Source organism: Manacus candei, unplaced genomic scaffold (genome assembly GCF_025592945.1).
Source record: "Manacus candei isolate 608988 ecotype Guabito, Panama unplaced genomic scaffold, ASM2559294v1 h1tg000005l, whole genome shotgun sequence".
In the NCBI taxonomy this organism is placed as follows: Eukaryota; Metazoa; Chordata; class Aves; order Passeriformes; family Pipridae; genus Manacus; species Manacus candei.
In genome coordinates, this window is record NW_026138053.1 from 19,292,956 (window position 1) to 19,307,749 (window position 14,794).

General features: G+C 39.3%; 1 protein-coding gene across 4 annotated transcripts in view; it reads right to left on the reverse strand.

Moving 5' to 3' along the window:
- The window catches only part of PTPRC (protein tyrosine phosphatase receptor type C), a 92,278-nt gene that overhangs the window by 26,292 nt on the left and 51,192 nt on the right, over window positions 1-14,794 (reverse strand). For 2 of the 4 annotated variants that reach the window (XM_051804287.1, XM_051804276.1), the window contains exons 3-5: window positions 1,470-1,496; window positions 890-1,027; window positions 39-125 (exon numbers count right to left, since the gene is read on the reverse strand). In XM_051804287.1, coding sequence (XP_051660247.1) covers window positions 39-125; window positions 890-1,027; window positions 1,470-1,496 — 252 coding nt within the window. The remainder of the gene's footprint in view (window positions 1-38; window positions 126-889; window positions 1,028-1,469; window positions 1,497-14,794) is intronic. The other 2 variants (XM_051804298.1, XM_051804309.1) reach the window with 2 other exon arrangements.

Below are 14,794 nucleotides of genomic sequence, written 5' to 3' on the forward strand. Positions count from 1 at the left end.
AGCATCATAGTTGTGGTAACTGTGTGCAAGTTTGTCACCTATTGTGTGAGTGGGGGTGATTCCAGTGTTTGCTGGCGTGCTGACTGGTGAGGTGGTGCTGTGCAAGGATGTTGAATTGTAATCATCTGTAAGGAAATAAACAACATATCAGCATCAAAAGTGAAATGCATTCTTTCATATGGCTATGTCATCAGAAATGTCTTATACCACAGCCCTTCCCCGCTTTTTTTCATAGGGAATTTTTGTAACTTGGAGAAGAGTCTGAAAGAAAAGTGACGTTAGCATAGCAAATAAAACAGAAAATGAGTATTTTAAAAGGAAGCAAATTTTTAGGAGTATACCACTTACAAATGAATTTTCTGATGTACAAGAACCATTTTTGTTTTTTCATTATTTAGTCATAATCCAGGATGGAGTCAACATAAAAAATGGTGTTACAATTTGTCAACTGGGAAAAACTAAAACATTTTGCTATATTCTTATAGTAAAACACATTATGAATAGTGCTTGTGTTCTTTCAGAAACAAGAACCTTTCGCCAGATCATACATCTTGCTCACTATATTACTTACTATATTTCAATATTTATCCCCCTGCTTATAAACCAGACACAGGTTTCTGTATTCTTTTTCAGGTCCATTCCTATTGCTCTTGCATTGGCAGCAGCCTTCTTGACAGCAGCTGGCATTTTGATACTGCTGTGATGACTGCAAGACTTGGCCCTCAGATACCAGATCCTGGAAATAATCCTGGTATTGTCACTGTGCCAAATGGCAGACATCTTTTCTATCTGCTGAACCGTAAGCTGAAAAAGGCTACCTTGATGTTGAACTAAGTTTTCCCCTACAATTCTGAGAGCAGGGAGTGGCATCTAAAGGAAGACGGCAAACCTGATGAAGGACTCTCGGAGGCAATGGGAGTGCGTGTGGTGAGGGCAGCAGTGCTGTCGTGTGGTGGATTGCTGAGTTCCGTGGCAGGGGTGGAGCCTGCATGCGTGGACAAGTATGTGCTGTCTGCAGGAGAGACACCTGTGGTGAGAGGGACAGCAGTTTCGTTAATGCTTCGAGTCTGCCCGGCCAAGGAGGAACACAAAGCTGTCCACGACACAGGGCACAGTGCTGGAGCACTCGCACACTGGGAATTTGTTAATAAGCAAAGGCACACTGAACACTCAAAGTGTTAAGGGGTCCAACAGGTGTCAGATGAACATCCAGTGAGTACAACCCTTTTTGGCGCTGACTGTACCTCCTTCATGCGAAATGCTGTGTTTTAAAATATATTCAAATGCATTACTCAAAACCAGACTTATCTGTTATTCTTGCCTATGCAGACCGCATATTTCATCTCATGAAGTGAATGAAAATGCGTTATATGCCCTGTGAAGTAACCATGTGTGGGCAAAGGAATGAAGAAATTATCAGAAAAAAAAAAAATCAATGCAGTTCTGTCCATGTAAATAAGGTTTCTTACCAGGTGTGGTCATTGTTGTGTCTTCTCCTGAAAAAGAGAAAAAGAGAGAGAAAGTGTAAATTAAACTTTCAAGGAATTAAACATAGTCATATGCCAAAAATATGAAAAGACACATTCCTTCCTCCCAACTATCAGCTGATCTTTCCCTAGGGAATTACGCATTCTTAAGTAATATTTATTGGATGTAGCAACAACCAGACCCCCTAAAATATCAAGCATATGGTCATAGAATCACAGAATGGCCTGGGCTGGAAGAGATCTCAAAGATCACTTAGTTCAAACACCCCTGCCATGGGCAGAGATGCCACACAGTAGATCAGGTTGCTCAGGGTCCCATCCAACCTGTTCTTGAGCAATTCCAGGGACAGGGCATCCACAACTTCTCTGGGCAACCTGTTCCAGTGCCTCAGCACCCTCATAGTAAAGAATTTCCTCCTAACATCTAATCTAAATCCTTCATCTTTTAGTTTGAAACCATTCTCCCTTGTCCTATCACTATCTGTCCACACAATAAATCATTCTCCCTCTTTTTTATAAGACCCCTTTAAGTACTGGAAGGCTACAGTCTTTTACTAATTTTGGGGATTATAAAATTCCACTTTGACACAAGAATCCTGAAATCCATCCCCAAAGTTCCCTCCAGACATATCCCTTTAAAACAGCCTGCTGTGCTTTCAGCAAGGAACAAACCCACTTGTTCATACACTCCTTGCTAGGACTGTTCCATAAACTTTCAGCCACCTGTTTGTCTCTTCCTTTCTCCTCTCTTTTTCTACTAGTTCTTTCCCACTATATTCGTATCTTGGATTTTTTTTTTTTTTTGTGGCACGTGTTTTTCAGATTGTGCACTCTGTGTGGACAGTTCAGAAGATCAACAACAGCCACTAAAAAATCCCACAACCATGGGACAAAGTCACCTGCCAACAGTCAGCGATTTCTTTGTGCTCAGAACTGTCATGAAGCGTGTATAAGCCATGATATGAGTATGAATGTAAACAAAACCTAATGTCTTGTAAATATTTTTCTAGTGAGCAGTTGAATTTCCTGTGGACTGCATGTTATTCAGGACCTCTTACTACAAGTTAAAATTTGGAAAAAGCTGGTAGCCTGATATCCTACAGAAAAAGTAGCAACAGAAGTCAAATGAAGCTCAGCTAAAAACAGTGATGAAGAGCCAGCTATTTCTTTCTTTACAGAAGTGGGGAGAGGTGTTGCCTAAAATTTGATCCATGACATGAGGACATGGTCTGCCTACATTTTGCCTGGAATCATATGAAACTGTCAAAATAAAATTGCTCTTAATTGTAAGAGTATAATATCTAAAGAAGCAGTAGACAGACAACAGACTGAATAACGTCGGTTTAGAAGCCACTGTATTAGCAGGTCTAGTATGTAAATTCATTCTCCATATATTCTCCATTGAAACACAGACCACACATACTTTTTAAAGCTACAGAATGTTAGCAGATCTCCTAACATGAGAGATGTTACAGATAAGAAACAAAAACATAGTTGATCTTTTGAACTATCAATGTACCTTCAGCATTTGAAATCCCCCGTCTGGAACATTTCTTTACAACAATTGCATAATCTAACTATATATATTAAAATGCCAAGGAACCTTGTAAAAGCTAGCATTTATATAAACTCATATTTGTTCTGGGCAATTAATTTTCAATGCATTTTCACTTTTTTTTCTAAAATTCAGTGTTTGAAAACTGGCAGTTTTTCACTCTAAATTCCATAATGAGTCTGTTTTCAAAGTTGAAGAATCAATTATTCCCCCTCCTTCCCAAATCTTATTCTGGTTCAGCACATCAAATATACCTCAAACCAAAACTTAACTTTCTGTGAGCATCTACATAGATCAACTTTCACTTTAAAAACTTTTCCAGGAACAGAATACAAGAAGTTTCAGAAAAAGTCCTAAATTAAACTCTGCTCAGAGATTAGTGAAACATTCAGAAATACTTTTCGAGCTATTTGCTGATCTCTGATGCAAACATAATGGAAACAAAAATACCCATACATCAAAGTTCCCTCTTCCAAGTAGTGGGCTCATAAGCTTGTCACAGTGTTGTTTCTGGATGCCTCATTCACTTCCTTAAGATTTCCGTGAAAGTAATTCTCCCCATCCTCTCCCTTGTAAAGTTAAGATTAATGCTACTAGCTTAAATTTAGTCACTCACAGTGACAGATGCTAAATGTTATACATAATCATGGAACTCGAGGTTAGAAGTGACCTCGAGATTGTTTAGTCCACCTGCCTTGGTCAGACCAGGGTCTTAAAACAGTTTGGAACAGTCCTAGATTACCCTTTTCCCTCCTCCAACTAAGCACTGGTGTTTTTAGCAGAATTTCATGGCAGTTTTACATCCATCTAAGCATTTTAAGTGTCTCCCGCTCATCTGTGATTCTATTCTCTGACATGCTTTATTATAGCAATGGAATAGGATGCAGTTGAAAAGAATTCAATAGGTGGCACCAGAACACTAAAAAATCCTCTCAAGCAGCAAAGCAGATACATTTCTCTGTGTAACCTTATTGAGACATACTGGGTAAAATGAAGGAAAATAAAGAAGGATCCCAATACAGCAGACTCTGCTACTCCAAGATTAGAAGGTATATTGCTACAATTAATTTATTTTTTAAAAAATGTCCCACAGCACAGACAAATATGTCTGAGCTAAAAAAGTTAAACTCGAAGACAAAACCGTCTGCTCATGTTTATGTTCTAAAACATAACTCTGGAAGACTGAAGGCTGCAATCTAAAAATATCTTTTTAAATTTAATAATAATATCCAACCCTGCAAAAAACATGCTGTGCACTATGAAAGCCTGATGATTACCAAACTAATGAAGTTTGTATGAGTTTAAACAGGATGCTTTTCTCAAAATTTAAACTGCATCCAGCCATAAGACCTTTTGAAAATAATATGTGTAGATAATCCAAGGGGAAGAATTAGAGCATATACAAAGTTCCTACTACTGAAGGAACTTTTCTAAACTTCCCTTTCCCTCCTCCTGATTTGGCCACTGGTTGGTTCCTGCTGACTTGACTGAAAGATTTGCAACCCATCAGTAACGTTTGAGCAGATCTGGCCGTAAGCAGGTGCCCTGGAAAAAGATATAATCAGAATATCCCACAGGCAGATGGGAACGAGGCTAATGGCTTTCATTCCCTTTCCTCTCTGGCTACCAGTTGGCAGACAGAATGCAGCTGCTGGAAGAAAGAGAGGTTTTAGATGGAATGACAGGCTGCCAGCAAAATACACCTAAAAATGAATGAGCTGACCACTCTCCGCTGAAAGCTCAAAGACACACAGGCCCTGTGAGAGAAACATGGGACTACTGCATTATGAAGAAACCTTTCAATGTTCAACAAGAACAGAAAATGGAAAAACTGTGAAAGGAACCAGGCCACCAAAAAAAAAAAAAAAAGTCTATCACTTCAAAGCCCTGGGACAGCAGGCTGTCTGGGTCATATTTGGGAGTACAGGAGCTGCTACATCACCTCTGCAGTATTGACTGCACCCACTGCACTGAACTTATGTGTGGTCACACATAAGTCCAATCATATAAAGAGACAACCTGTTGCTGCCCTCTCAGGAAAATGCTTTCCACTTGGCAGGACCAAGCAACTCAGCAGGATACAACTCAGCCCTAGAATGTGTTAAAAGACACTGTATTTCAAGTAAGTCCAGGGTCTGATCTTCTCAAGGAGAAGGAAATGCCAGCACACATTTCCTGTGTGTGATGTTATTAATAACTCAAACTCCAGCTGATAAAATGGAAATACTGTTGAATTGGCATTAAGAGCCTAAAAATGTTATCATGTTTATAGGTGCAAAAATACATTAGCTGATGACAGGAAACATGCCTTTTAATTCCATTCTGCTGCTTAATTTGCACAGTGAGTAAAATGGACCCAGTTTTGTATTTCCTGCTGGGCTGGGCAGGGGACTGCGCTCGCATGATGATAGCTCAGGCTGTCCCCTCTGAGCACAGGATTGCTTCAGGATTGCATTCCTTGGTACACACAGCATAGAGAAGTCTGGAACGGAGGATGCCTCTTCTAATAGTGCATTTGGTGTTTTATCTAGTGTGGTACCATACCAGCTGGCTCTTCACATCCAGCTGTACTCCTCATGTCTTTGCCAGAGCTGGGAGGGGGCAGAGGAAGTAATCCTTCCTCTCAGCCTCCTGTCTGTAAAACAGTTGGCAGCTGGGTTTTGCTGCCAGAAAAAATGCTTAGTGATTCTGCAGAGCTGCTTCCCTTTTCCCAGGATCTCTCCAGCCTTTGGCATATTGGACAGACCCCAGCAACCCCCACCAGGCAGCATTTTGCACCAACAGCTTGTGTAGGTCCAGATTCTGTCTTCCCTCTTTTTACAGCTGAACAGCGCTGTTTCAGCGGGGTCAGGGCTCTTCACATCTGCACAGAACGCAACAGGATGTGGTCTACTTGTTCAGATGGAGTAAAGCTCTTTGAGGGGGTCTTCTAGCAAACAGCATAGACATTGCAGCTCCACTGCAAGCCAACACTAAATCGCAAAAAAAGAACAGTTCCTGGTGGGAGGTGAAGGGGTGAGTAAGGCAAGGAGCCTTACAAACTGCTGCCAGCTGCCCTTCTTTGATTTATTTTTAAACTTCAAGTGGGATAGGATGTAATTCACACCTACTTTAAGGCTCCCTTGCGTTGCCAGAACCAGCTAAAGAGACGTTAAAGTAAATGAGCATCAGGGCCAGAAATGTTACTGCTTCTTTTTGCTGCAAACACAGAATAAAGGGATCCATTGCTACTTTATAAACAAATCTAGGCAGACCTAAGAATAGATTAGCAAACACTTAAACATCTGAGTAATTCTACACCACAGAGGACCCCTCAAATTTTATACGTGGGATCATGTGTGCTGAAGTGCTTTCATAATCACAGACTGCAGAATTACACTTTATTCTTTATCACTGTCTCAGGGCAGCAGGGGTGGGGGGAACCCAAATCTGTTCCCAGTTTCTGGACAAAATGCTGCTTCTTGAAAATCGATTTTAAAAATGCCATATAAAATTCATATTAAAAATATGTGAAATTTTGCATGCTCTGAGTCAAAAAAATAAACTACTCATTTGAGTTTACGGGGTAGAATTTTCTCATGTAACTGGGAGAGCCCTAAAAAAAACCCCACTCTTGTGGTCATTGAAGCTGCAGCCATCAAATCACTTCAAAGTTATCCATAATCTAATTGGTAAAAGTCTTCATAGCCCTGCAGTAATCATAGGAATTAGAACTAAATAAATATTATAATATCTTTCCCACAGGCAATATTTACAATATTTATTTTCACCAGAAATTAAGGATATAATCTTGGAACAGTAAATTTTAATTTAACAAAACTCAGAAATGATCTGATTGAGAAATGCCAATTGTTTCCTTTTGGCACCAGGATGTAACATCCATTCTGACTCTTCACAATGATAATTAAAATAGTTTCCATTTGATTTCTCAAAATATTTCCTTTTGTACAAGTTCATTAATAATTGCCTCCCATAGCAACTCCTTAACACAACTGTCCTGTTGCCTCAGAGCCTGATCCTGACATTCTTTCCTACCACCTTTAATCTTTGGTTAAAACATGTGTCTGGGGAGTCAAAGGCCTTATTGTTCCCAAGACACGTGCCAGGGCTCAGACCTGATTTGCACTGAGGAAGCCTTGGCTCATCCTGCAGAGCACAGCTCAGGAATAGGTGCAGGCCTACACTACAGCTAATGTGATATTACGGTTTTGTGAAAACTGACTTCCGAAATTCATGCTTGCTCTATGACCCTCTCCTTGCTGCCCACCTTCCAGGACTGGAATTATCTCTATCCTTCTCTATTTCAGAGTCGCCTATAAGCACTAATCAGCATTTACAGCAGTGGAGAAGGTGAAAAATTCAAATTAACCAGCAATCAAGTACAAGGGCAGCAGCCAGAAGAAAGAGATGGAATTAAGAATTTATAGCTGACAGATACAAGGAGGAACATAACACTACAAGCTCAGGAGAGAGGAGGAAATACAAACATCAAAGTTTGTCAGCATTCATCAGCTAAAACAAATTAATACCAGGTATAACTTCTGCTAACATACTGAGCCTGTCTTAAGAAAAGGGTGACGAAAAAAGCACAAGAAAAATCCTGAAATAATATTTTTTCTCAATTAAACTGAAATCAAATGAAATATTTCTAGTCACTTACAAAAAGTAATTTTCTGGTTCTGATTATGCCAAATAAACAGAAGAGTTTAATTTTTCCAAAGAAAAATAAAAACACAGACCAAAACAGACATTTCCATCAAGAAATATTTACTTCATGGAAACAACAGTTGTTACCAACGATACGTAGAATTTCTCAAAACCATAAACCTGAAGTAGAATAAACCCCAAAAGCAGCAAATCAAGTCCTTTCTCTCATGTACACAGTTCTTGCAAACCTAAAATAAACATGCAGGAATATTGTGTACTTAGCAGGTAGAAGGAAGGCTTTCCTATCAATTGCACTATACTTTAAATGACATCCTTAGTCTTCATAGGACGACTTTAACTGCAGTAATCCACTTGTAGAACTATAGCTAACGACACCTTTGCTACTCTGTGGTTTCTCTCATGCTGCTTTACTTCTGCCTTTCTTATACAGAACCCTACTCAAAAGGAAGAGGGTGCAGCTTACTGCGGTTTAGAGCTTAAGTGCTTCCAAATGGTGAAACTGAGTTACCATAGCACCCACATGCTCAAGCAATCAGACCTATGTTAGGGCTAAACCACTTCTCTAGTGCACTCATGAAATTTCCCTATTAACCTCCTTTTCACCACATTTGCATGTGTAATTATTTTTAGTTGTACAAGTTCATTAATATGACGCGAGGGGGGGGGGGGGGGGGGCAGAATCTTTGGGATAAAGTCCAGGCTGCTTTGCAGGGAATACTTGTCACCATGCAAATTATCTGCAAGAAAGGAGAATATCAAACCCTGATGCAACAATTACTTCCACTATGAAACACTGGCTACTATCCCCAGTCATTAAGAAACACCTGTACATGAGGAATGTGATATTTGCTTGGCAATTTTGTGCTACTCACAAAAGAATATATAAATGTGTTAATATTTGCTTTGCCCTTTATATATTTTTAGTATTTGTGCACACACAAAGTCATGAACCAGATGCACATTGTTACCATGCTAAATTGTCTGCTCCCCAGTTCCTAATTTTAGTCATGATTTTTCTAGCTCTGTTGTACCTTTCTTGATCTTCCTTTCCCACATCTACCATGAGCAGAAAGAAACACTTGCTCCACAGTGTTCTTCTTAGTTATACAGACAGGCTGCTTCTAGATTTGCTGAATGGATATTGTTTATGGCAAGCAGAAGGAGGAAAGATCTTACAACTATTACATTGTCCTCGCAATTCCTGCTCCCATGTTTTTGCAATTACCAACTCTATTAGTCCTGGGGAGCTATGGAGGACAGCTGAAGGCAGCTCAGTTCTCAAGAGTTTTGATCAGAAAAAGAGGCTACAGCTGAGAAATGACTGTGATAAAGTGAGTGTGAGGTAGGGTTAAACTACTTCATCTCAGAATTTTTCATTGCACCATGGCTTATTTAAATATCTGACTTGCTTCTCTGCATCTCAGAGGCAGATATCTCTGAGCTCTTTCAAGATTAAAGCATTATCTGATTTCGTAGATCTTCCTGATTGCATATTGCTTTTTATGTAATTTTGCCAGCAATAGAAAATGGGTCCCTTGCTCTAAAAAACAGAAACAACTTGAAAATATCTCTCTAAATTACCTTTAATCAGCTCAAACTTCAAACCATGAACAGTTTAGTACCATATCAAGAGTGAGGGATGGAACTAGATGATCTTTAAGGTTCCTTCCAACCCAAGCCTTTCGATGAGTCTATGATTCTAGGATCAACATTTCAGCCACTGACAACATAAAGCCTGTTGAAACCAGAAATATCTTCTGTTTGCTAGAGACCTATTAGCATGAAGTCTTTGCTTCAACAGCTCTGTGCTTACTGGGAGCATTATGTCAGTGAGGACTCTAATCAGTGATTTTCAAAAAGATTCAGCCAGTGCTTTTTAAAAAGAAAAGAACATTTCTTTCAAGAAATGACATCTGCCTGTGAGTTATTCCTTTTTGTAACAGTATTTTTCTCTGATCCTCTGCTATGTTTAAAAACCCAAACAAAAATAGCTAACTGGCCTGGAGGAGCTGAGGGAGGAGGGTAAACAGTTGATATTCAGCTGCTCTGAACATCTTTATCTCCAGTTGACAATACCTGGATTTGCAAATACTTAGCTGTCCTACAAAATGGGATCAAAACACAATCAAAAATGGAAAGAAAACACATAGACGACTGAAAAGACACCTTAATGATTCATTTAAGCTTTTTTTTTTTTTTCTGGTAACCTTAGATACACATTGCATTCTGAGCCAGTAAAAATTTTAGATGAAAGTCTGAATTTCAAGGTCAGGTTGCTTATATTCATTTCATATTATTTATAATGAAAAATTATCAGTATTCTTCAATGTTTGAGTCAGAAAAAGTAGAAAAAAGGGAAAAGAAACATTTCCAATGCTACAAAATAAAGATTAAAACAAAAACAACCAAGCAAAAATTCTTAGAGAAAGCCTAAGGATCCAAACAGGATCCTCAAACAACATTCTAGTGCTGTGCAAATTCATAAATCCATCCTTTTAATAGCCTCTAAAACCTTCTTTGATTGCTATGTATTGCATATTTTTTAACGATAAAGGACATATGAAGCAGTGCCATGGCTTCACCTTGGCCGAGGGCTGAGGGCAGGGCAAGCAGGGCTGAGTGCTGGCAAACAGTCTCATTCCAGCAGCACCAGAGTGTGATGAACGATGGAGCAACAACCCACCAGAGAGCAACACTCAGTGTTGCTGCAAAGCCATAGTGGGGTCTTCCTGAGGGCTGCTCTGACAGCCCCTGACTATCAAGACCCTCAGCAGGGCACTGTTCCCACAGTTGTTCTGCTCACAAAGGTGAAGCTCCCAGTAATTCAGCACTGCTGCAAAAATTATGCTTTTCAGACAGCGCTGTGAATATAAAATTCCTGATACTCCTAGAAGACGGCAAATGGCTCAAAGGAGTGTTGCTCTGAGGACTGCAGTGACATTTGGTGCTACTGAGCCAAATGCTGGGGCTGGAGTCAGCTGCTGTCTTTGATGAGAACAGGTTCAAATGAGAATGCTGGAGTCAGAGTTAAGATCTGAGTGAGGATCTGACTTTTTCTACTCACAAATTTAAGTTTTAATTGCATTCTCTGATGATTGTTCAGTTCAGGGTTAAAGAAAACTAGCTGCTTTATTCCACAGCAGAGTAATGCATGTGCCATTGCTCTGTACCTCCAGTGCACAGTGCTGGGTTCTACTGTGCTCAGTTACTCTGCCTGCACAGCCCCAGCCTTTGAAAGATTCTTAACTGCCACAGAAAGGCACAAATCAGAATAAAGATATGGCACAAAAATTTCCTTTTCCAGTGATCTGTCATTTTTATTTCTACAACTTCTTGCTCCGAGCTTAACAGGACCCTCAGCAGTCCCTTTGCTCCCTGAGCTGAAGTCCCAGCCTCACATCTCCAAGCAGCAATGCTCTAAACTATCCTGCTAGTCTCAGTCATCTCCTATGACCCAGATTTCTTCCAGCATGAAGAGAAGATCCTAACCAGCACTGGCTGATAGACAACTAGCTTCTGTTTCTTGAAAGGATAGAGTACAGAGGGAAAAAAATCACGCAGCTCAGTGGAGAACTGTTCCTATACCAACTCTGCCTGCTGGGCAGCTTCCTCGCCCTCCCGGGGCTGCCAGCTGCACCCAGCAAACTCTCTTTGTTTCAAGGGAGAGTGATTTTACTTGGCTACTATCCCCACTTTTTTTATTTTCCTCCAGACATTCAGGCCAAACATGATCAGAACCGAATGTCCTTCATCAAATATGCTACTGAAAAACATTTTTGTTATTCATAAAATATTGTGACAAACAGTATTCACTGACCAACAGCTAAATCAACTGCATGCTTGTTAGGGTACAATTTAAAATGTGGTAATATATACGTACAAAATGTTGACGGGAAGCATCACATAAGAGTCAGATTCTACCACCATTACTAATTCAAAAATCATATGAAAAGTAAATCATTCAGTGAAGCATCTTTTAGAAAACTGCCTGTTAAAATTTATCAATAATTTTTTATTGAAAATCAGAAATTACCACTATTTAATTAAAATTTCTTGTTCTCAGCCAGAATGAGAAAAGGTGGGACTGTGACCAAGTCCTTCTCAGGGATTCCACTTTTTAGTTACATACTGCATGAGTGGTTGGATGTACCCTTCATTTCTGTGCCTGTGTAACATCCCATGCAAAGTGGAGATAGTGGCATATTGCAATTAGAAATCCATTTAAAATTATGAAGTTTGCAGACAAGGGATCTGAAAGTGACATAAAGAAATATGCTCACATCTGTCTGATTGCATAAAAAGGAACAGTCATAGGGCTACAGCGAGAGAAACTCCTAGAACTGGAGCTCCCCAGAGGGCCGTGCACACACAAACCAAAGCCTCCCACTATCTCCAAATCTTTGCAAAACCTGAGCTCTGTCCCTTCAGGGAAGTTGAGCCAGCACTATCAAGAAGGGGCCTGTACTTCATGTCACATCAGAAGCAATGATGAACAGATTTCAGAAGAGAGCTGAGTACACACAACTTCTCCTGAATTCAATAAAAAATGTTAAGTGAAAGTGATTTCTTGAACCCCATTCCTTTTTTATTTTTCTTTTGAAATCAGATCAGCAATTTTGGTGCCCAACTCTGGGCTGTTCACTGCGTTTTAAATACGTGCTTTTTTTCTCTTTCTCTATTTGCTATTTTCATTATAACAAATGTGAGGTGTGAGCTCCAGCTTTAACTAACAAACCATCTGATAATCATAAGCAAAAAGAGGTGAAAATAGTTCATCTGATTTTGCTTTAAATCCTGTGTTGACTGTCCTTTCCTAAAAGATAGAGTATGCTGAATGTTTCAGGAAATGAAAATAAAGGCTTGGAATGGAAGGATTCTGCTCTGTTCACAGGGATTGTGGTGCCCCATATTCCAGCAAAGAACCTGTGAAATCTAAAGCTCATGTTTCTTGGGATTTGAACAAGACTAATTTCTGTACCACTTAAAATAATTCAAGGCAAAAGGAACATAAACATTCTATGCTTCCATCTTTTGTATGTGGCAAGCAATTTTCATTAGCATTTCATAGTTTCCTTTTTTCATTATAATTTTTTATTTTAAAAATATTAAGTGATGGTCTGGGAAAGAAAAGTAAAATCAAAGACACTAGATAAAGATGCGAGATAAGAATTTATGTAGGAAAAGGATTTTATGGACCTTTCAATGTATAGGGACCCAGGGAAAGCCCTGAGGCCAAAGTTAAGAGAACATTGAATTTCATGCTCCAAATAATTTTACACTCTTTATGTAGGCACAGCTATGCACAAGCAGGAAATTCCACAGACCTGTAAACATTTCTGATGTCTAATAATAGGAAATATGTATATAGTAGCATTACACATCTTATGACAATAACAAGAACAACTACTACTTGGAAGTGGGAGGTCAGAAACCCAATTTGATCTGTAAAACAAGTATCAGTTTGTACACACACATACACATAGATGGAGCAGTTTGGAAGTAGCATGTGTACTGTCTTCTGGGAGGACAGATGGAAAAGCTGAAGCAGAGCGACACAGAATGTGCAAAATGTGGGTAAGATTTGTCTCTCTCAAAGCCTACATTTTACAGCATTTGGTTGAAATCCTGATGAGTATATGACCAAACGACCTCATAAAATTAACTGCTCTTTCATTTTTAACTAAGGAAATATGTACAAAATTTCTCAGTTGTGTGGATTAAGGCACTTGAAGACATTATTTATCACGTATTTAGCATTTCAAAAGTATGCCCCACAAATTTGCTAATATGAAAAAACTACAAAAGAGAAAAAGTTTTGGTAGTTGTTCAAGAAAGTACTTCTGCACACAAATTCATCGTTGACTTAAGTAAGAATTAAGCCCACAGTTTGAATAAAGATGACGTGAATATAGACTGCTACAGAGTCTGGCATGTTAGCAGATAACGCATAAGCACATAAGAACTCCAATAACCCCCCAGCAACAAACACAAATAGGAAGTGGGGACTGACAGTGCTTAATTCAACCTTCAGCTCTGCTGGCTCAGGAAGGCAGAGAGCTTTTTCTGTACCTTCATTTGGGGCACATAGACCAACTCCAGTATGGAATTACCTGGATTTCCACGGGCTCCTCTGAACCAGTGTGTATACTGTTAGTACTTGGATAAACTGAACTATGATCAAAACCCTGCACAGTCTACAGAACCCACACCCAAACTCTTTGTCAATTTGTCTGTTTTGGTAATACTTGATGCCGCAAACTGAAACTTTCAAGGCAGTTTAATTCATGTCAAAATTATGAAAGACAATTTATAATGGTGCCCAACAGTGCCCAAGGCAATTGAAACTACAATACTGAAAGACAAACGAGCTGCAACATTTTAGTTAGGATTATCAAGAATATCCTCACATCTAGAAACTCTGAAAAATCTATAAAAAAGTAAAATTCTTAGCTCCTGGATTTCCATTTTTCTGCACAAGATTGTTTTGTAGGAAATTGTGGGAAAATCCAAGGTCAAGAATGCATGATGCTCTGCCCATAATGTCTGCTGCAAACCCAATCAATTCTGCATTGTTAACACAATAGGATCTTTCTTTCCTTTTGGAAATAAATTATATTCTTTATGTACACTTACATAGCCAAGACCCAAAGAAATTAAGGACAGACCAATGGCATCTGCAGTGATGACAGGATAAAGTCTTCTTTAGGTTGACGAGGACAAAGAAAATATTTACAAATATTATTAAACTTCCAAGAAAATAAGGAATGCAGTGATCAGAGATGAATAGCCAATCCTCCAGGGCCACAGCAGATAATGTAAAAGAAAATTGAATTAAAGGCTGTCAACATATTTTGGCACATATATGGGGCAGACAGCTACCCCAGAGGAACACAGTTCTCTGATGAATGGAAATGGAACTTTTGAGGTGAGTGGCTGATGGCTGAGTGGGATCCCACTGTGCTTGGTATCACAGGTATCAAATTAGAACAGTTGCAATATATTTGACCTGTGAACAAGAGTCTACATTACATGAGGAATGTGGGCCTCTTGCCAGAGCATTTGCTCTCTAGCCAGGAGTGCAGGT